The sequence below is a fragment of the Pteropus medius genome, unplaced genomic scaffold (genome assembly GCF_902729225.1).
Source record: "Pteropus medius unplaced genomic scaffold, Ma_sr-lr_union100, whole genome shotgun sequence".
NCBI classification, from domain to species: Eukaryota; Metazoa; Chordata; class Mammalia; order Chiroptera; family Pteropodidae; genus Pteropus; species Pteropus medius.
Genome location: NW_024348532.1, coordinates 169,061 through 190,427, shown reverse-complemented (window position 1 = coordinate 190,427; position 21,367 = coordinate 169,061). Strand labels below are relative to the sequence as shown.

At 52.3% G+C, this 21,367-nt stretch overlaps 2 protein-coding genes across 12 annotated transcripts in view; one reads left to right on the top strand and one right to left on the bottom strand.

The window, feature by feature from the left end:
• The first annotated feature begins 533 nt into the window (after window positions 1-533).
• RPS9 (ribosomal protein S9) lies at window positions 534-5,411 on the top strand. 2 transcript variants are annotated; one of them, XM_039879888.1, is made up of 5 exons: window positions 534-686; window positions 932-1,053; window positions 1,269-1,391; window positions 4,006-4,192; window positions 5,161-5,411. In XM_039879888.1, exons 2-5 carry the CDS (start codon window positions 957-959, stop codon window positions 5,336-5,338), a joined length of 585 nt encoding a protein of 194 aa, XP_039735822.1. In that variant the 5' UTR covers window positions 534-686; window positions 932-956; the 3' UTR covers window positions 5,339-5,411. The 2 variants fall into 2 exon arrangements, with proteins under 2 accessions (XP_039735822.1, XP_039735823.1); XM_039879889.1 differs by having other exon boundaries at window positions 595-691.
• The window catches only part of LOC120616471 (leukocyte immunoglobulin-like receptor subfamily A member 6), a 38,640-nt gene continuing 22,444 nt past the window's right edge, over window positions 5,172-21,367 (bottom strand). For 3 of the 10 annotated variants that reach the window (XM_039879859.1, XM_039879862.1, XM_039879867.1), the window contains 8 exons: window positions 10,924-11,229; window positions 10,420-10,701; window positions 9,833-10,132; window positions 8,341-8,457; window positions 7,945-7,984; window positions 7,831-7,865; window positions 7,559-7,605; window positions 5,172-6,897 (listed from right to left, as the gene is read on the bottom strand). In XM_039879859.1, coding sequence (XP_039735793.1) covers window positions 6,757-6,897; window positions 7,559-7,605; window positions 7,831-7,865; window positions 7,945-7,984; window positions 8,341-8,457; window positions 9,833-10,132; window positions 10,420-10,701; window positions 10,924-11,229 — 1,268 coding nt within the window. In that variant the 3' untranslated portion in view covers window positions 5,172-6,756. Of the gene's footprint in view, window positions 6,898-7,558; window positions 7,606-7,830; window positions 7,866-7,944; window positions 7,985-8,340; window positions 8,458-9,832; window positions 10,133-10,419; window positions 10,702-10,923; window positions 11,230-11,378; window positions 11,667-11,830; window positions 11,867-12,080; window positions 12,417-21,367 lie in introns of those variants that run through there. The other 7 variants (XM_039879860.1, XM_039879864.1, XM_039879866.1 and 4 more) reach the window with 7 other exon arrangements.

The window sequence follows — 21,367 nt, the reverse complement described above, 5'->3', positions numbered from 1 at the left end:
ACTGAGGGAGGGCGACTGTCCCTGGAGGTAGCTAGAGCCACTAAATGATAAACATTCCAGGAATGGCCGAATTTCTACCAAGGCTTTTTTCGCTCTCGTCTACAAAAAGCGAAGAAGGCAAAATTGGAGTCCTGACAGGATGGAAAGCTGAGCTGTGTCTCCTTAAGCAAGTCACAGAGCTGTGACTCGATGGAACCTTGCTTTTTGCTTTCACCCCGCAGATGTGTAGTCAGGGTTCTAAAGGGCAGGCTGGCTTCTGTTATGCTTCGGGGTGACATTATCCTGACGGGAAATACGACTTCATTATTCACGGAATTCACCTCGGAATTCACCTCACCAAGAGTCTTCTGGAAGAAGCTGTGAGTTCGCGGAGCCTCAGCCCGCTGAGGTCTGGAGAGAGTGGAGGCAACCACCCCAACTTTGTACCCGACTCAGGCTAGTTGGCTGGACTTACGTCACCACCTAGGGGCGGAGGCGACTCCCCGTCAGGCAGGGACGAGATCCTCCCAGCTCAGCAAACGCCACTCTAGCCCAACCTCTAGTCTCCACCGCTTTTCCGCCCGCCAACGCCTCTTCTGATTGGTGTAGGCGTGCGCCTGCGTGCTGACGTCACTGAATGGCAGCGGTGTTATAAGAGCGCGGCCCGACCGTGTGGGCTCCTCTTTCTCAGTTACCGGAGTCTGTGTGTAAGGTTTGCTCCTGTGTTTTCTAGTTCGATTGTGGGTTGTAAAGTTGTGCGAGCCTTCTGAGCTTTAATGATAACGGTGAAGAGGTTGGGGGTAAGATGAGGACAAGGCGGCCACTCGTTTGTGGTATGAAGCCATTTGTAGAAGCTTTAGGGACGATTTGAACGCCATGGGGTTCTAGCGTAGTTGTGGGACTGCGCAGGCGCTGCTCGAAGTCTTCACGCTCAGCATTTCCTCTCGCGCAGGTGCAGACGGACAAGCGGAGCCAACATGCCGGTGGCCCGGAGCTGGGTTTGTCGTAAAACCTACGTGACCCCGCGGCGACCTTTCGAGAAATCCCGACTCGATCAAGAGCTGAAGCTGATCGGTGAGTGGCCAGGGCAAGGTTTCGGCTTCCGGGGTCGAGGGAAGGCTAGCATGTGAGTGCTGCCCATGTGCTGTGCTGTCAGTTCGAGTCCTGCGATGTGTCCTTTAGGACTGCGTGGTTTTGATTTTCCTGTTTCCCAAAGCCAGCAGTCCAGCTTTTGTACTAGCCTGTGGGACTGTGCCTGTTTGCACGTCAACCACTCCCTTATTTTGCAGGTGAGTATGGGCTCCGGAACAAACGTGAGGTCTGGAGGGTCAAATTTACTCTGGCTAAGATCCGCAAGGCTGCCCGGGAGCTGCTGACGCTGGACGAGAAAGACCCACGACGTCTGTTTGAGGGTATGTACGGCAGCCCTCAGGGAAGGGATTAGGTGCAGAGTTGCTTCCGTTCTTCTAGGCCTCCTAGTCGAGTGATCAGAGGACATTAAACAAGTAGAACCAGCCTTGTAACCTGGCGTATAATGAAAATTGTGGACTAGGAGAAGTGGATCAAGATCCAAACCTCTACCCTATTCTTTATGCGTGTGACCTTGTTTTACCCAAATATTGGAGTTTCAATATACTCTTGACTAGAACTAGGGATGCCAAGCAAGCTTGGGCTCCTTGCTGTCACTATGTAATGTAACAAAACAGTTCTGCAGCTTATCGGTGTATGCTGGTGCTGAGAATAGATGGTGAAATTTCTGAAATATCTCATGGTGATTGTGGGGAGGGACTTGGCTATGTACATTTGCCTGCTTTAATAAGGTGGTCAAGGACATTTAGGTAACATTTAGCAAAGGCCTGAACAGGGAAGGACCTATGGATGTCACAGGAAAGAACATTTAGACTAGCTTAAGGTCTTAAATTTCTACTTTGAGATTAGAAGTTAATGGAGGGCTTTCCAGAGCAAAGATTGACATCACACTCAAATTTTAATAGTTATCTCAACATTATAAGATAGCAATAATATTAAAATAGCTGATATTTCATAAGGATTGGACTAAGTGTCTTTCTAAGCTCTTCATATATTATTTAACCTGCACAGCAGGCTTGTAGGAGTGGCAACTGATATTACTCTTTCAGAGGCTTTCTAACTTGGCAAGTATACCCTACATTGTATCCTGGGTGTAGATCTGATTTGAACAGAAGTGGAGTCTGGCTTTAAGTGGTTCTGTAATTTGTTTGTTGTTTGTAATGACATTAGGATGAAATTTACATATCATACAATTTACCCAAAATTCTACAAGTTTTTAGTTACTGCTACCACTGGCTGTCTGACATCTGTCATTCTGATACTGCTATTAGCCTGATGTATAGAAAGCAGGAGGGCCTGGGAATTAGGCCTGGCTTCCTTGGATACCTGGCGTTTCTCTTAATTTTCAGTTAGTGTCACTCGTGTGGTTTTTCTCCCAACCTGTGACTAAAGGGGTGCTCTTAGAGCTGCGCTCTCACTGTGAGCAGGAGAGTGGCCATCCACATCAGGTTGAGAAAGGCTGGAGCTTGTGTAATCATCACAGATTTATCGCACTTAAATCTATTTCAGGCTCACAGATGTTAGAGGTTCATTATTCTTTCCTTAGTTCATAAACCCCTTTGACAATCTTATGAAAGTTCCTGGGTGAGACTATCCCAGAGGCTGTAGAGAGCAGGCCCCAGCTGGTCCTGGCTTTGGGGAGGACTCCACAGACAGGGCTAATTGAATTTACTCAAGTCTGGGTTAGATGACAGTCCTGTGGCAAAATGATGGTGTAGGGCTAGGTTGAGAGGTAGGTGTTCAAGGACTGTTGTTTGTGGTTTCCCAGGGCGGAAATAGACATTGCAGGGGGAAGGCAGCATTTAACCACAGGACAGGAAGGAGAAGCCTGAGAACTCTACTACTGCACAGGTCCTCACTGGTACAAACCCTCCTTGTTTTTGATCAGTCACCTGTGTGACTTGTCAGCCCTGAGTCTCATCTGTTAAAGACTAACCTTTAAAACAGCAGCCAGCATTTGGCTGGTGGTTCAGTCAGGCACTGACCAGTATAAACTCTATCCTCACAACAGCTTAGGGATAGGTTTATCTATTTTTCGTATTAGGAACTAAGGCACTTCAGTACTTGCCTCGTGCCATGACAAGGGCCCCTTTGCCACTGGAGTGCCCACGAAATCAGCCAGCTTTCCTTCAAGTTTTCCCTGGGGGGATAAGGAAGTGTCCAGTAAGTGTGTCCATTGTTTATGGAACTTGCTTGAATTTTGTTTTGCCAAAATGGAAGATGATAGCTATTTCATAAAAGGTGAAACTAATCCTTTCCTTTGAACTTTATTTTTTTATTTTTTTTTTAACTAAATTTATCGAGGTGATATTGGTTAATAAAATTATAGGTTTCAAGTATACAATTCTATGATAACATTTGTATGTTGCATTGCGTGTTTACCACCCAAAGTCAAATCTTCGGTCACCATATATTTGATCTCCTTTACCCTGTTTTACCTGCTCCTGAAACTAATCCTTTAAGAACAGAAGTTTGGGTTTTTTACCCTCGTGTTGGGTGTTGATGAGCTAGGAGCCTGTGTGGTGAGACCAGTAGGGCTGTTTTGACTCCAGAGTATTAGCTGTCACCCACTGTGCTTTGTTAATGGGAAGTAGTTTCATGACAGCCATAAGTGAATATTATAGTGAAAGCCAAACTCTTACAGGGATTGTCTCATTTTCTCTTGCTGTCAACTCTGAGGACGGTTCTCCTTTTCCAAATGAGAACACAGATCACTCGCCCTCCGTGGTCAGGTGGATATAGCCATAGGATCCTGCCTTAGGGTTGTGCGAGGGGCCATGTGAGTCACATAGTGGCTGGTGCATTGAGTCCTATGTCAGAATTAGCTCCTACTTCCCACCGATGTTCCACCAGCATGTGTGGAGCTGCTGGAGGATTTGAACCTGTCAGGTACCAGTTCAGCCAAAACCCTGATTCATGCCCCCTTCCCCTCGCCAGGCAATGCCCTGCTGCGGCGCCTTGTCCGCATCGGGGTGCTAGATGAGGGCAAGATGAAGCTGGATTACATCCTGGGCCTGAAGATCGAAGATTTCTTGGAGAGGCGCCTGCAGACCCAGGTCTTCAAGCTGGGCTTGGCCAAGTCCATCCATCATGCTCGCGTGCTGATCCGCCAGCGCCACATCAGGTAATACCTGGCAGGCTCCCCGAGGCCTCCTCCATCCCCTCTGAACATTGCCCTCACTAAGCTTGCTGTCCCTCTCCTGTCTCCTGTGCAGCCCTTGGAGGTGACAAAGATCTGAGCTCACCTTGAGGGTACAGATTGACCCCTACAAACAGCTCATGGGGGGCTGGGGCTGCCTCATCCCCCCATAGTCCAGTGCAAGGGTCACTGCGGCCTGAGCCGTACACCTTGCGAAGGCCTCTGCCGAGTATGCAGGCAGCTAGACAGGTAATGGCTTTAGTGTCCTCCAGTCGAGAGGTATCACTGGGCCTTAACTGGCTTGGGTGGGGTCAGCCATCTCCTGAGTGTTCTTGTGAGGTCATTACAGACCCTGAGTGTTGCTACATTCTTGTGCAGTGGCCATTAGCGTAATGGGGAATGCACTACAGTCCAGGTTCTGACGGGGCGCAGATGCTGCGCAGCGAGACTGGCCAGGGTCCTTCTGTGGTACTGCTGGCCCTCCATACGCCAGGCCCCATAAGGGGATGCTTTGCAATAGCGGGCAGGGTGGCTGCACGCTGGCTTGCTGCCTTGGCCCTTCCCCAGCCCTGCGCTTCATGGGCAAGAGCCTCACTCCCATTTTGAGTTGGACATAATTTCGTAGAGCCTAGACTCGGGCTGCTGCTGCCAACATGAAGCTGTGTGATAATGGCGTTCAGTGCCCAGCACAGATCTTGGGTTTGTATGCTGCCACCCTGCCTCGTTTGCTTTGTGGTATTGTGTGGTTACTCCTGAATCTCCCTCTGAAATGGGAGATGCTTGTCATAGTGCCCACAGGTCAGGTGAACACAGTCTGTGGGGTCAGGGTGCCCTGTGGCATTGCTTGTGTCAGTGCCAGCGCCACTGTCACCAGCTCCCTCCACCCCACTGCAGAGCCCCAGCTGGAGGGGAGTGGCATCTATGCCCCTCACCTGCCTGCCCCCCGCTTCCAGGGTCCGCAAGCAGGTGGTGAATATCCCGTCCTTCATTGTCCGCCTGGACTCCCAGAAGCACATCGATTTCTCCCTCCGCTCCCCATATGGAGGCGGCCGCCCAGGCCGCGTGAAGAGGAAGAATGCCAAGAAGGGCCAGGGTGGGGCCGGAGCTGGCGACGATGAGGAGGAGGATTAAGATCGTGATTCCCCGTCTGGACTGGTGGAGAGTCTAGTTTTCCAGTCAGCTAATAAAACAGATCACCACTGTGGAACTGGTCTTTATTGGTGCGTCTCCCCCTCCCTGCTCTGAACAAGGATCTGGTATAGTGGGAAGGGGCACAGGCAGCCCTCTCCAGGCTGCCTTAGCCAGCTCGCACTTCGACGGTGCCCCCTGTGGAGGAGAGGCCTGGCTAGCCCGGTCCAGTCAGGTCCTAGTGGGCTTTTTTAAAATTACGTTTCCAGTGTACAGCGTAATTCAGCATCTGTGTATACTACAAAATGATCACCTGTGAAAAGTCTAGTTACTATCCATCAAAAAATGGGGACCGCTTCGCGAATTTGCATGTCACCATTGCTTGGGCCATTCTAACCCGTACCTGTTTTGGTTTCTGTGTGTGCTAACCCATGATCTCTTGCCAGGTTGGTCTTTGTCCTAGGGCAGAGGTACAGTAGTGAACAAAACATCAATACTGACATCACAGCGGGAGACCAAGATGTTAGAGGGAAGAGCCAAAATTGAGAAGGAAGTTCTGAAAGCCAACATTTTGTGATGGGGATGGGGAAGTCATTTCCAGGCTGAAGAGCTGCAAGTGGAGGGAGGTGTCAGCCAGCAGCCCCAGCCCTGTAACCCTGACCCCTGGCAGGAGAAGTCAGGGTAAGAGGACAGAGCTGAGAGCTGATCCTGTCCACCTCCATTGCTGGTGAAGCTGGAATTATTTTGGTTGGTTTTTGGTGGGAAGGATTTAATAACATCTATAGGCTGATTTTAATAGCTTGTTAGGGATGTGGTTGATGGTCAGGTTCCCAGTTCTGTGTCTTAATGCAAATTGCGAAGTAGGGAATGGGTTAGGCTGTGGGAGGCGCCCCTACTCCTTTGTTTGGAGTTTGAAGACTCGTGGTCAGGAGTGAGCAGGCTTCCCTTTTATCTGCCTTGCTAAGAAGCCACATCAGGCTGAGAAGGAAGGGACTTGGTCTCAGGAAGTGAGAAACATGGAGTTAAGCAACCCCTCTGCGGCCACAGCCACCCTGCACCCTGTAGTGGGTCATTGTTGATGGGGCTTTCAGGTTCTGAGGTTGGTTGAGTGCCCAGCTTCAGAGAGATGGCTGTGGTGTACCGGGCTGGTAGTAGACCTGTCTCCCTCAGCCCAAGGTTGTCACTTGTGGAATTACAGCCTCGATGGCAGTTCCACAGGGTCCTTGAAATCAGTGGGGTCCCTTTGGTAGGGACTGTAAGATGAGCTGTGTAACGATGGAGTCCCTGGAAGTAGTTAACTTCTGCAAGGTCCCAGGAGGGCTTCATTCTGGCCAGGGCCACTAATTGAGTATCCATGGGGGTGGCTCCTTTGCTGTCCCTGCAGGGCCACTCAGGAGTGTGCGGTCTGTGTCCTTCCTGGGCTAGTGGATGGCCAGAGCAGCGTACAGGCTAGGCTCATCCGGGGGCTCTGAGGAGGAAGGGAGTGCACTTATCTCCCTTCTGAGGGTCCCATGGTTGAGCTGGGCGTAGGTCACATCCTGGAGGTCTTCAGATGCTACAGCCTGCAGTGGGGGAAGAATGAAGATGAGTAGTTGGGGTGGGGCAGCCTGAGGCCAGAGAGGAAAGGACAGTCCTGAGGACCTTTGTCAGGGCTCTGCTGGATTTGGGGGTAGCCTTGGTCCTAGTCCATCAGTCAACATATCAGGGGGTCTGGTGGAGGAGGGATGTGAGGTTAGAGGTGTGGGTCTGGTACTGGGGAGAGGTCGGGACTGGAGATAGGATTTGGGTGTGGAGCCATCAGCATGGAGAGATAGTCAAACCCTGCTACACTCCTGAGGAGTGTCATCCATTCGCTATGGTGAGCTGAGTGAGCCTGCCATGGCGTCCAGAGCCAATCATCACCCATGTTGGGTTCATGGGACAGACGGCAGAGTGAGCAAGGCTACAGGGCCCTTTGTACAGGTTTAGAAGGCACCCTCCGGCCTCTGTAGGCCCAAGGTGTGGATGTCAGCCCTCTGTGCTCAGCCCTGACTTTTGGCCTCGTCGCCACCTCCACCTGAGCCTGCGACAGCTAGGAGGGCAGAGGGGCCAGTGGAGGAGACCAGGGAGGCTGCAGGATTGCAGTGACAGAGCCGTGTGCTTCTGGAAGGGAGTGGCTACCCAGAGTTGAGCGATGTGAGGATGGTTTTAGGGAGCCCCCAGTCAGGACTGGACGGAGCTCACCTGACTGTCCAGCTGTCCGTCATCAGGTGTGTCTTTCACAGCAGCATCTGGTGGGGACAGAAGAAGGGTTTCGTCTCTTGCTAAGATGCCCTGAGATCTCACTGGCAGAGGCCCAGAGAGGGTCAGTGGTGTGGCCAGGGTCACACAGTATCAGATCCCTGCTGTCACCCTGAAGCCCAGAACCATGTCAAACTACTCCCAGCTTCCGTGGCCCACCCACGTTCTCTGGGCCCGTGTCGTCCCCTCAGAACAGCCTCCCCTGACCCCCTTACACAAGTTTTCTTGGATGTCAGCAGCTGGGCCAGAGCTGGGGGAGGAGACAGAGTATTAGGGGACAGTGAGATGGCTGTGGGGGAGTGGGAATTGGGGTCTTTGAGGGTGCTCACCTTTTCTGCAGGCCTCTGTCCTCGGGCTCTGATGCAGCCACTGTGGGAAGGTGGCAGTCAGCCTCCAGCCCACCCAGAGGCCTCCCCTGGGGCTACACTAAGACCTGCAGAGGATCTAACAACTACTATTGTAGTCCCCACCTCCACACAACGCTAGAGAAAGCAGTCTGAATGATGCAAAACAAAGCCTGCACGCTTTCAAAGTTCTGTAAGTTTAGGAAAGGCAAAAGAATACTGGAAAGTACACGTACAGTCACGTGTAATATCTTCAGATTTTTCTCGTTGGGAAATGCTGGAGGTTTTCTCAGCTGACCTTCCCCATCCATCTAGTTTAGCTCTGGCCGGTGTCCTGAGCCTACCCCATCCTCTAAACCGGGCCACCTCTTCCCTACTCACCTGACATCCTGCGTTTACTCTGACGCCAGTGTCGGAGAAGCAGGAAGAGGAGGAGGGAGAACAGCAGGACAAGGGCCACCAAGACCCCAATGAGGATGTTCAGGTACCTTTTGAGACCTTGGACACGAGTGATGTTATGGATGAGCCAATGGTGCCATTTAATCAAGTACCTGCCGTGTGCCATTGGGTCTGTCACTACGTCCTCGAACCTTCATGACAGTCATGCCCCAGGGGACCGCTGACCCCACCCACCCACTCATAGATGAGGAAGCTGAGGCTCAGGGAGATTAGTCACGTGCTGTAGGTCATCTAGCCTGGCTGAGGCAGCTCTGGGACTGGAACCTGGGACTGCGGGTTCCCTTGCATGTGTGTTTAATTATTATGCTGTCCCCTTACCCTCTGGGCCGAACAGCAGTGCAGAGACCTGTCATCAGTCCCGAGCCCCAGCCCCATCTCCCATTATGCAGTGGCCTGAGGCCCCTACCTGGGGCCTGTGTGCACAGGGAGTGTGTGTGTCTGGGAAAGGCACGAGGGAGGGCCCTGCCCTTCCTGACCGCTAAACAGGGCCAGGCCAGGTGCTGAGGAGTTTTACTTTGAGGGAGGGAGTGGGGCCTGTCCACAGCCATAAACCCAGGACTTCGGAGGAACACGCTGTCTGAGGCCAGGCTAGGGAGGAGCAGAGCTGGGAATCAAACCATGGTGTGGCTTCTTTCCCTGACTCTCTTGAGCTTACAGAGGAGAGCTTTGACACCACCTGTATCCCCAACACAATGCAGTGTCCAGGCAGCTTTCTTGGCAGCCTCAGAAACTGCCCAGTGAGAAGAAGCCAAGACCAGGACTGAGTTCCTCCTACCCGCTACCTCCCAGACTCTTACTCACCTCACCCTCTGTGGGCTGGCTCTGCGAGGTAGGGGGCCTTGCTCAGAGTCTCCTCGGGGTCAGGATGGGATGAGAGGTGGGGCTTGTCCCCCCACTTCTGCCCAGCTGCTCCTCCCCAGGCTAGGCCACCACATCTGTCATGATTACCCACCTGTCATCCCCCAGCTTCAGAACCCCGGGTACCCTGTGGTCCCCTGGCAGCATTCCCAGACTCCCAGCCTTCCTGGGAGAGACCCATACCACAGTGGGTGGTCCAGGTCCCCTGGGGATCGAGACCACAGGTAGTCGCTGCTCTTGTCCTGGTGTCTCTGGGTGAGGCCACCAGGCCTAGAGACTGGAGGAGGCCTGGGATAGGCCAGCTCAGGCCTTTCTCCTTTGGTCAGTCTGAAACCCTACAGTGTTCTTCTGCCCACTAGGAATTGTCAGCCTCAGGAACAAGGATGAAGAGGCAGGGATGCGGGTGGCTCTGGCTTTGCTCAACCCTTGGGAGGCCAGAGTCCATTCTGGCTGACCCTCCTGTGACCCCCTCACTCCCACATCAGCCCAGAGTTCCCTTGGGGACAGGGTTCTGAAAAGACCATGAGATACAAGGGGTGGGGCTGGGGCTCCTCACCTGAGACCACGAACTCAACGGGGTCACTAGGGTGTGATAATAGGTAGGGGGAGGTGCTCCGTGAGCTGTAGCACCTGTAGGTGCCCCCGTGGGCTGAGGTCACAGGATTCATGGTGAAGTTGGCCTGAAAGGATGCAGCTGTATCCTGCGGACGGAAGCGCTGAGGAGGAGCAGGGGAACCCTCCTTGTGCAGGTAGAAGGTGTCCGACAAGGTCTCAGAGCGACAGCGCAGGGTCACCTTCCCTCCCCAGGGCACTGAGGGTCCAGGATGGGCAGAGAGGGAGGGTTTCTTGTACATTCCTGGGGGTGAGGAAAGTCATGATGTATTAGAGTCACCTCCTCCACATGTCCTTGACCCTGAGCTGAGGGACCACGTCCCTCTCCAGGGACTCTGGCTATGATCCCCTCTCAGTCCCTTGGGTGGGTGTCTTTTATCTCCGGGCCCCTACCCTTTTCTCGCTCTCTCTCCAGAGACCACGTCCCATCTCAGCCTCTGCTTCAGGACCCTCCCCATCACTACCAGGGTGACCCTGGGCCCAGTGCCCTGAGGTGACAGTCAGGACATGGGGCCAGGTAGGGCACCTGACCTGTGATCAGGATGTCCAGGGGTGCGCTGGGGGCCGACCATGCATAGGAGAGGTTGTGTCCACTGTAGCATCTGTACTGGCCCCCGAGGTTGCGGGTCATAGGACCCAGGGGGAAGTCAGGGCTGTGCTGACCATCTAGACGCTGTGGGGGTGTGAGCCCCTCATCCTTGGTCAGAGCGAATCTGCCAAAGCCGGCCTCCGAGTGACACTGGAGGATCAGGCGGTCTCCAGACAGCACCAGCGTGCCCGGCTGGGCTGAGAGGGAGGGCTCCCTGTGCACACCTGGGGAGGAGAGAACAGTGGCACTGAGGGAACACGCCCACGTTGCTTACTGGGGCTGCAGAGTTCTCACAAGTCCCTCCCCAGCCTCCCGCCTGTGGTCTGTCCTCAGGAGGTCAGTGTCACTGACTCCCATGATTCCCAAGGATCCACTGGACACGAGGATTAGGTCAGTCATTTTGGGCCTAGGAAAGAGATGGGACTGGGCAGTGGTGGTCCCCTCACCTGTGACCTCGAGACGCAGAAGGTCACTGGGCTCTGACCATTCATAGACGAAGGAGCTGTGAGAACCATAGCATCTGTAGGTCCCTCCATGGGAGGTGCTTGCGGGGCCCATGGGGAACAGGGCCTGCCACCTCCTAGTGTTAGGCTGCCATTTAGATTCCACGTGTTGCGGTGGGTCAGCCCCTCCCTCCTTCAGCAGATGGAAAGTGCCGGATGTGAACTCTGAGCTACAGAGGAGGGACACGTTCCTTCCTGAGACCACCACAGGGCTTGGGTAGGCTGAGAGGGAGGGTGCTCTGTACAAGCCTGAGGGAGAGAAGGGAGCTGTGTTCAAGGAGGACTGTCACCCCCGGGTGTGGGCTAAGGGCTGAGGTCCCCTTGAGGCCACACTCTGTTCCCTTCTGGCCACAAGGAGGAGCCCAGAGTGGGGAGGGGACGCAGCCCCACCTCCTTACCTGTCACCACCAGGGGCAGCAGATCACTCCTCTCTGACCAGCTGTCCCTGCTGGTGTGATATATACACTGGTACCGTCCTGCAGTAGAGGAGCTCGTGGGTTCAATGGAGAAACCCGTCCTGTTGCTGGATTCCTCTAGGGTCTTCTCAGCTGAGGGTTCAGAGCCCCACTCTTTATAGAGATGGTAGGCATCAGCCTGCAGAGACCCCTGACACCAGATGGTCACGGGGCTCCCTGAAGTGACCATGGGGCTGGGGTCAGCCCAGATGATGGGTTTGGGGAGGACCCCTGGAAAGGAATCAGACCTGAAGTGTCAGGGGCACCCTTCTCCCCTCAGTTTCCCCAGTTGTCACTCCAGGCCCCACCTCCACTGGTCACCATCAGCCCAGACCCGCCGTGCTCCCCTAGCTGCTGTTTTGGGGCTGAAGCAGGAGGTCTGGGGGAGGACTCACCTGCCTGTACCAGGTCCCATGGGCCCCGACACAGCCCTGGAAGAGAGTCCCATGAGAACAGTCCCCACCCCCACACAGAAGCTCCAGGCCTGTTCTGGGCCCCTGGGTGCTGGGGCCAGACCTGGGGCTGAGAGTGTCTCCTCCTCTGGAAGTGCCGTCCCCACAGAGCCTCCTTGAGTCCTGGGGTCTCTCAGGGACGAGGACCTGGGAGGAGAGGGGACCTCATCCCACCTCTTTCCCCAAAGCTCACCGAGGCAGAGAAGGGCAGTGAGTGTCAGAGTCATGGAGCTGCCTCCCATGGTTCCCGGTCGTGTAGGTGACATATAAAGTCCACAGATCCCAGCACGACTGATAGACACACAGGGTGTGACAAGGCCCAGGCGTCTTGTGACACATCACGGCTTCCTCTTCAGTGGCCTCAAAGGAAGGGGAACAGCTCCTTCCAGAGCCCCGTTCTGCTCTCCATAAAGGGTGGCCTGAGGAGACTCCAGCCTCTGGGACTGTTGAGACCACTTCTGAGTCTCACCAGATCCCACAGGCTCTGCCTCCACCTCATGCCAAACCCAAATCCGGAGGGCTGATGCCAGAACATGAGGGTAGAGGACTCAGGGCAGGACTTAGGAGCAGCCCAATTTCTGTTCCAACTCTGCCTCTGCCTTTCTAGAATCTGCGTGACCCTGAGCAAGTCACTTCCGTTTCCCGAGCTTATCTAATTGCAAAGTTTCTTCCTTCCTTCCACCATCCTGGCAACCAACTGTTGTTTGCTGAGCAGTCACCCTGTCCATGTGTGAGATTCATTGCTGAAGGTGACCGAGTCCTTCCCTGAACGCATGGAGCTCTGATTAGTGACAAAGACAATGCTAACGTTTAGACAATGGATAATTTGGCTATAGGTTAGGTGTGTTCTTGGGGATGAGCAAAACAGAGGACAGAGATTCAATGACAGGTGGATGTCTAGCAACCTTAGTCCCAGAGTGTAGGGACCTTCTGGAGAAGGAGAGAGCAGGACACATGTGCAGTCAGGGGACGGCACCCTAGACCAGGGTGACCGCTGTAAGACCGCTGTAAGAGCCGAGTCATCAGGAGTGCTGTGCTCTGTCACTCAGGCTCTTGTGCGCCCTGCAGGTTCTCCTAGGTTTTACATTAAGGTAACGGAAAATGTCAGTCACAGAAAGTATGAACAGATCGCTGTTTTGAGAAGCCGCCACTGTGTAGGAGAGCTGTATTGATCGCGGTGATAAAACTTCAATACCAATGCTACCCCTGGGTGATAAGGTGATGAGTATTCCAAGTGGTTATGAGAGTGTCTAATAAAACCCTTACACAAATCCTGTAACACAAACACGTTCACAGCTGAGTGGGAAGAGGCAGGAAGACTTCTCTGCCGTTGTCATAGTCCAGAAACTTTGAAAAGGAGTCCGTTCTGTTCAGATTGGCTCAGAGAGCACCTGGAGAAGGCGCAGGGTGGTCATGACAGGTTTGTGCTGTGTCTGGGGAGGGGAGGTGTTCACTGGGATGTATTTGCTGTGTGGGGAGGAGCTGGCTCTGCTGGGGCTACAGAGTTTAGCTCAGCCCATCTCCAACCGCACAGATTATCAGGCAGAGACACTTGGACATTACCGGAGTAAGGTGGAGAGCTGTGCAAGGTTTGGTGCAGTGGGTGGTTAGTGCCGGATAAGTGTGGGGCTGCGAGAATAAACACCTCAGCTAGGAGTGAGGGTCTGGAGGAGAGAGGCCAGGACGGAGGTGGTGGAGTTGCACCAACGAAGCGTCTTGTCCCTTCAGCTGGGCTTGATGGTGGTGATGGGCTGGGTCTTGGACAGAAGGGCCCAGAGTAGAGCTTTTGACTCTTTCCTTGTGTGTGAGGGGAAGAGAGTAAAGCACGAGGCCTCCACCACTCTGCCTTGGCTGATGGAGGAGCCAGTGGAGCCGTCACAGGATGGACGACCCCAGGAGCACAGAGAGGCTTGAGGACCTGTTTCCGACACTGTCTCTGACTCTCGTCCCTCCTGTCCTCGTGTGAGTGTCTCCCTCACACTCCCTCTCTCTCTGACTTCCTCATGTCTACCGACAGCAGCATCTTTTCTTAGTCACTCTCGCCAACCCTGAGTCATGGCTGCTTCCTCTCTGCCTTCCCCCCAGACAAGTCTTCTCATCTGACCCTTTGGATTCTATCTGTGCCTTGGGCAAGGGCGCTATTTGGAGACAAGTCATGGGGTTTAATTTACGACCTGGAAAAACATTTATGGACCATCTACTTTGAGCCAGTAACGGCCCCTCTTCCAGTTTCCCTATTGTAGAAATGATGCAATGTCACCTCTCAGGGTTGTTATGAGGGTCAGTAGAGCCTGAGACATGATGAGTCTTAGTCTGGTGTCATTTTCGTGACCCGAGGATGACATGAGCATAAGAGACTCTTGGCAGGAAGAGCTCCTTGGAAGCCCCACGTCTGCCCTCCCAGCTATCAGGTAAGTCAGAAGCTGTAACACATCCTCGGTTGAATGGCATATGAGCACACATTTAAAGGATGCAGGAATGGTGGAGCCATCTGGGATCCCACACTCTCCCAGTGCCTGAATGAAAGTGTAAATCCCATCCGTGGCTAGCCCCAAGCACTGAGGCTCTTAGAGCACCTCTGACCTGGTGGGCATCCTGCCTCCCATAAAACTCAGTGGGATCCAGTTCAGTTTCTAAAGTATAGCAGACCTATAGGGAATCATGTCCTTTTCACTTGCATGTCTGTTTATTGATACAAAGTTTGCATAACATAAAATTGACCACTTTAAAGTACACAATTCACTTTCATTGCAATCGCAACATCTACCTGCTTCTGAGATTTTCATGACCCCAAAATGATCCACAAAGCAGCCAGTCTCCATTTTGTCCTCCAGCTCAGCCCCTGACAAATGCTAATAGGCTTTCTGTCTCCGTGGGTTTCCTCTTGGACATTGCATATAATGGAATCATATGAAATGTGATTTTTCTGTCTGGCTCCTGTCGCTTAGCTGCATATTTTTGACCCCACATTGCAGCAGGTGTCAGCACTTTGTGCTTTATGGCTAGAAAAAATCTCAGTGTTATGGAGACACTACATTGTGTTTATCTGAAGGTAGTGTGTACAGATGTGGATCCAAACCTGGCATGTGGATGGACCCTCTGGCATAGGGGTGAGAACCAAAGGGCTGTTAATGGCAGGGCGGGGAAGTTGTCTACAGGGACATCCATGTCCTCCTGCACCCAAACCATGCCCATTCCTCTGGGCATTCTCCCAAGAAAATTCCCAACTCATGGTGCAGATTTTCTCTCAGAACCTCCTGGATCATCAGGTGAGCTCCAAGGCCCCAGCATTCAGCGGCACACTGTGCCCTCCTGCGCTGACCTCCTGCTGCCTCCTGGGTCCCCTCTGGCTGGGTCAAGCCTGAAACAGCAGCACCTCGAGGACCAGCAGGATCAAGGCAGCCACGCCCATCTGGTTGAGATTCCCCAGCATGTCGTCCTGGGGGTGGGAGGCTGGGAATTGTGGACAAAGAGGTCACAGAGGTCACGCAGACCACAGTCCCCTAGGATCCTGAATATACACCAGGGCACCTGCCCCCTGACAGGATGTGACCCTATGCACCACCCCGTCCTGAGGGTTTCTCACTCACTGGTTTTGGGGTCTGTCAGGTGGGTGATGGGGTGATGGCATCAGCTGCTCCTGGGGGTCATGAAATGGGGATGTGAGTGAGGACTTGGGGAGACATGACCTCCCTCGTGGGTTCTGTGGTTTCAGTGCTCCCACTTTTCCTCTCAAGCCTGTCACACCGTCCCATTCCTTAATGAGCCCTGTCTCTGCCCTGCCAGATCCCCTGTGTCTCCTCACTGGATTCTCGCACCTCCTTGTCATCTGAATTCAAAACCTGCATAGGGTCTCTGATGACAGTTAGCTGTTCCAGAGCTCAGGACTGGGGAGGAAAATGGTCTCAGTACAGAAATGATCAAGTTTCATGCATTCTGTGTTCAGTCTGAGGCACAAGGCTCATAAGCTTATTCCCATACAGCTGAGAGCCCCCACTTTCTCCACAGCTGGGACCCAGGACCCCTGGAGGAGGGGTTGGCTTTAGGGCTTCCTGATCGTCAGGAGCACAAAAGGGTGAATATCGGGGTTGGGTCCGCTTCACCCCACCTCACCCAGGACCCTCCTCTCTGGGGCCTGCATTTTAATTGTCACCTGGAACTTTTCATCCATTTATTCTTTCATTAATTCACTCTTCATGTAATTAGGAATAATTGCAATGGTGGATAGATAGACTTACCAGATGAAAAACATGGGCATTTGGATGAATATTTGTAGATATACTTGTAGATATGTACATTTTATCTTTATAAAACAATAGACATGTGTGTAACTAAGTATACAGTGGTATACTACAGATACATTGTACCTATACTATATTATGGATACATTTTATTATATATAAGTATATGTCTATACACACAGTTACACATAAATATTAACATTATATGTCCACATGCTGCATATCTACATAGATTTGAGCTATACCTATATATATTATATATGTATATATTGTATATGTGAATTAGTCTATATAGTACAGGTCACATCAGTTACTTGAAATATAAACAGGTGACAAGGAGGCAGGTCCCCAGAAAGATCAGAGTCTGTTCATCAACAAGGAATAAGTCCTGTCTGTGAAATGTGGGAGGGGCAGAGGAGAAGGGCCGGCTGGGACGGGGTGGGAGGTAGGGAGGTGGAGGGGTGTGCATTGGTAAACTGGTGATAGGTCAGGGTCAAGTGTCCAGGTGGGGAGGTGCCATCATCGTCATCTATCGCTCTCTTTTGTTGTACAAACTCTAAAAAGTCTGGCAAGGTTTCATGGATGGATGGGTCATTATTTGATTTTGATCCCAAAAGACAACCTCTACCCTCTCTTTATTTAACAAGGTCCAGACATGAGGAAGTCCACAGTTCTTGTTTTCAAACTTGAAAGAATGGAGGAAATAAGCTTAATTATAGTATTGAGTGAGCACAAAAAATAGAAAATTATGTTAATCTATTACTCATTTTTCTTATAAAAACCAGGACAGTGAAGAGAGAGAGGGAGAGAGAAATCACTGACCAAAACTAATTACAAAGATCCATGAAAAAATTCTAAATAAATATGAGATTGCACAATTCAGATCATGTTTTTCAGTAGAGTTAATATACAAATAGTTGAAATTAAGAAGCTTTGTTATGTGTCTCATGTGTTATAAATCAAAGAGAAAGATAATTTTCAGGATATGTTCAACCACCAAGAAGAGAAAGCAATCCCAATAAAATGCTAATGAAACAGAAAAACAGATCAAAATGGCCAGGCCAATAATTCTTTGATTTTTTAATAAATTTGCCTTGAAATAATTTTGGGTGAGAATTAAGCTGTTTTCCTGAGGGGAAGTTCTAGAATATTTTACTCTGTCATCATTATCATGTGGAGTTTGGAGCAAGAAAAATAGGTATACAATTTGGGAATAAGAAGGTGAAATTTCCTTTGACCTGTGGCTTTTATAATTGTATCAGCACATCAGAGGGCTCAGTTGAAAAAACAATCGAATGGGAGAGAATCTCTAGAAAGTTAACAGATCATGAACTAAATATACTCAAACCAATAACTTCCTCACGTGTACTTACTGTGATCTAGAAAGTATAAAAAATTCAAACACCTACTTATAAATTATGATGTTGAACAATTCTTAAAATAGGTCATGAATTTACTCATATTTATAAAAAAAAGTTTCAAAGTAATCCTAAAGTTCATTAATAAACCTCATTTGAGAATGCATGTGATAGAGAGACCTGATATTAACAGGAAGTTATTCTCCATGATGATTGTATGAATTTAATCTAATCCCAATGAAAATGGGAGTACAATTATTTGTTTTTGAATCTTGAGTTCATATAAGATAAATTAAATTTGTAAGTTCTTATATTGAAATACTGTATAAAAGTCCTCAGAAATAGAGCAATACTGGACACGTGTGCACAGGAATGCAGAGTGGATGTGGGCTACACACGTCCTGCCAGGACCCCAGTGACTTGGAGAGCCTGGCACGTCCCCCTGAGTCTTAGGTAGCACTGAGTGCATGAAGGCCTTCAGGGGAGCACAGGGGGCCATGCAGAGCAATGTTCAAAGGAGGGACGCATCTCTCTATAGGAGAGTGTCCAGTGGAAACAGAGCTCAGGGCTCTGAGATGGGGATGCCAGGAGGTGAGGATGGGTCGGTTCCCTTCTTCCTCCTGGAGCCACCACGTCTCACTACTTCCCTACTCTGCCTCTGCGGGGATTTGGGATGGGGGCCAGGAGTGGGAGGTCCTGTCTCGCCCACCCTCTCATGGGTAGGACCACCTCTGTGGAGTCCCCCCTGCATCCCTTCATTTATTACTTTCCCAGACTCTCCTGGAGACAGGGACCCCTCATCTGAGACCATGAGCTCCAGGGCATCACTGAGGTGTGGCAACAAGTAGGGGAAGGTACTGTGTGAGCTGTAGCACCTGTAGGTCCCCCCGTGGGCTGAGGTCACAGGACTCATGGAGAACTCGGCCTGGTACAGCCCAGCTCTGTCCTTTGCTTTAAGACACAAGAGGGGATGCGCTGCCCCCTCCTTGGTCAGAAGGAAAGTGTCCCTCAGGTGCCATAACTGACACAGCAGGGCCACATTCTCTCCTGAGGCCACCGTAGGGCCCAGCTGCACCATGAGGGAGGGTGAGGCACCAAGCTGTCCGAGAGAGAGAGAGAAAGGATGGATGAGGGGCAGCCTGCCATCTGGTCCTGACCTGAGGGTCACCAGGCCTCTCTGAGGACCCACATCTCTGTCCATGTTTCCTCTGAGTCTCTCCCTCCCCCACCCCTATCTCTCACTATCTCCCTCCCTGGAGACCCCACATCCTTCGTCCCAGCCATTACCCACTGGGCTCCCCCCGGCAGGGCCACAGGACCTGACTGAACCCTCTGGATCCTCACTTGTCGCCAGGATGTCCAGGGGGTCACTGGGGGCTGACCACTCAGAGGAGAAGTTGTGTCCACCGTGACATCTGTACCAGCCCCTGTCGGAGCCCGTCACAGAGCCCGGGAGAAGTCTGCCTGAGAGAGCCTGGCCTGGGGCTTTCGGCCAGGGCACTGGGTGAGGTCACATGCCCTGTCCTGGGACAGAGTGAATCTGTCATAGCCAATGTCAGAGTGACACTGGAGGATCAGGCTCTGCTCAGAGGCCATGACAGGGCCCTGCTGAGTCAGGAGGGATGGCTTCTCAAGCATACCTGGAGACCAGTGTGAAAGCAGGAGCTGGCTCCTCTCCTGAACCCCCTTCCCATCCAGGCTCCCAGGTATCACTGTCCTCACTCTGTGTTTCTGGCCCATGAGCCCCTGTGTCCCCTCACCCCACCCTCTCACATGAGGCTCCCCTCCCAGTAGAGACCCCAGTGACCTGTCTGGTGCCTGAAAACCGAGATGGGTCAGGATAGGACTCTTTCACGGAGACCAGAAGCTCCAGGGGATCACTGAGGGGTGACCACACCTGGGGGGGGCAGTTCCTGTAACAGCCATAGCATCTGAACATCCCCCCGTGGCTGGGGGCCCACAGGGAACAGGGCCTGGTACCACTCATTGGGCTGTCGCTGTGAGTCCAGAGTCCAGGGGGGGCCTGTTCTCCTTTCTTAGTCAGAATGAACCTGCAAAAACCCTGCCCTGAGCCACATGGGAGGGTCACATTCCCTCCTGAGGTCCAGACAGCCTTGGCAGGGCTGACAGGCTGGGTTTGCTGTAGGATCCTAGGAGAGGGGGAGGAAGTGTATAAATGGGGTAACACCTTCCCACTCCCCCAGGCTGGGCTGTGAGGGAGACACCTTGAGAACAGACCCCCTTCCTGAGGGCGGAGCATGAGGTGGGACCCTGAGCGTCCCCTCACCTGTCACCATTGCGCTCTGACCAGCCAATGGAGCTGAAATCGTAACAGCGATATATCCCTGCAGTGTGCTCTGTCATGTGTGCGACGGAGAACTTGGCCCTGTCCCTGGGCTCCTATGGCTTCTGTATGTACCAGATTACTGAATTTTCCTCTTTATCCAGATGGAACTCCTTGGCTCCCAGGGTTCCCTGACACCAGATGGTCACAGGTCTCTCCCAGAGGATCACAGAGCCTGGACAGTCCCTGGAAGGAATCAGAGGCTGGGTCACAGACAGTCCTCATCCTCACTTCCCAGCTCTCAGCCCCAAACCTCCCAGATGTCCCCCTTTTGTCAGCCCAGAACTGCTGTCTCCATCCCTAGCTTTCCAGGAGTGGCACCTTGTCCCCAGTGAGGACCCGGGACCAGGGACCCCTGGGGACAGACTCACTTGGCTGCATGCCTGTCTCCAAGCCGAAGCTCAGCCCTGGAAAAAAGTCCCCATGAGAGATTGGCCCTGAGTCCTGAGGAGACCCCTCCTTCCTGTGAGCCTTCTGAGGGGTCGCCTGACTGCCCAGGGCCTGGCCATAGGGCAGGGTTCTCCCTTAGACCAGGGCTTCCCTCCCATCCTCATCTCACTGAGGAAGAGCAGGGCCGTGAGGGTACCGGTCATGGCATGTCCTCTCTCTGGGTCATCCCATGGGGGAGACCATGGATCCCCAGACAGAAGACAGACACACAGGGTGTGGCACTCAGACGTTGTCCCTTCCCGTTACACCATGGGGTTATCATATTAGCAGCCCCATAGGAAGGGAAACCCCCGCCCCCCAGGAGCCTGGCTCTGGTTTCAAGGTTGGAGCAGCATAGAGACCTGGAGCCTTCCTGAGATGCCCCTTCCAGGTGAGGGGACCAAGGCCTGTCCTTCCCTCTAGTGCCTCCCCCATGTGCTCCCTCACCCTCAGCCCATCCATCAGCACCTCCCTCTGGGGTTCTTGCCATGAACAGTGGGCACCCAGCCACTGGAGACGCTTCAGGAGGACGTGGGAACCTATGCCCTGCAGAGCTCAGAACAGCAGGGACACACGTTTACCGTCCAGCTGTGCAGTTCAAGTGTTGACCCTGTGACAGTGAGCTCGCAGGGGAAATGCAGGGAGATGGAGAAAGAAAGACGACTCTTCTATGGTCCCAGAGCGTGGCCTTTTTTTTTTTGGTCACAGGCCCTTCACGGACTTCCCTTTTTCTTGAAATGGCACCCACCCACCTTCCTGGAACAAGCCTCTGTGTTGTTTCTGTTCCGCAGAGCCCCTGTCCTCAGGCAGAGCTGTTTTCCGGATCCCATGGCTTCCTGGTCCGAAAACTTATGGGGCAGTGATTTGAGCTACAGCTTTGATTTGTTGTTGAAAATTTGTCTTCATTGAAATATTTCTACTACCCATTTTGTGTGTGAATTGAGTGGTAAAGTCAGGATCGGACTTACTCCCATTTTAAAAAGTTTTTGCTTCTAAGTTTATGTTGGAAAGCTAAATACGATGTTCTTCCCTTAAAATATAACTTCTCAGATTTTCAGTCGAGCCTGTATAAATGTTTGGAGAATGTGTTTGCTCTAAAATGTCTGTG

What these genes read in the sequence shown, in the direction of transcription:
- RPS9 (XM_039879888.1), top strand. Translation starts at nt 957, where the DNA reads ATGCCGGTGGCCCGGAGCTGGGTTTGTCGTAAAACCTACGTGACCCCG. An exon ending in CCCACGACGTCTGTTTGAGG is followed by an intron (nt 1,392 to 4,005) that starts GTATGTACGGCA and finishes TCCCCTCGCCAG; the next exon opens with GCAATGCCCTGCTGCGGCGC. An exon ending in ATCCGCCAGCGCCACATCAG is followed by an intron (nt 4,193 to 5,160) that starts GTAATACCTGGC and finishes CCCCGCTTCCAG; the next exon opens with GGTCCGCAAGCAGGTGGTGA.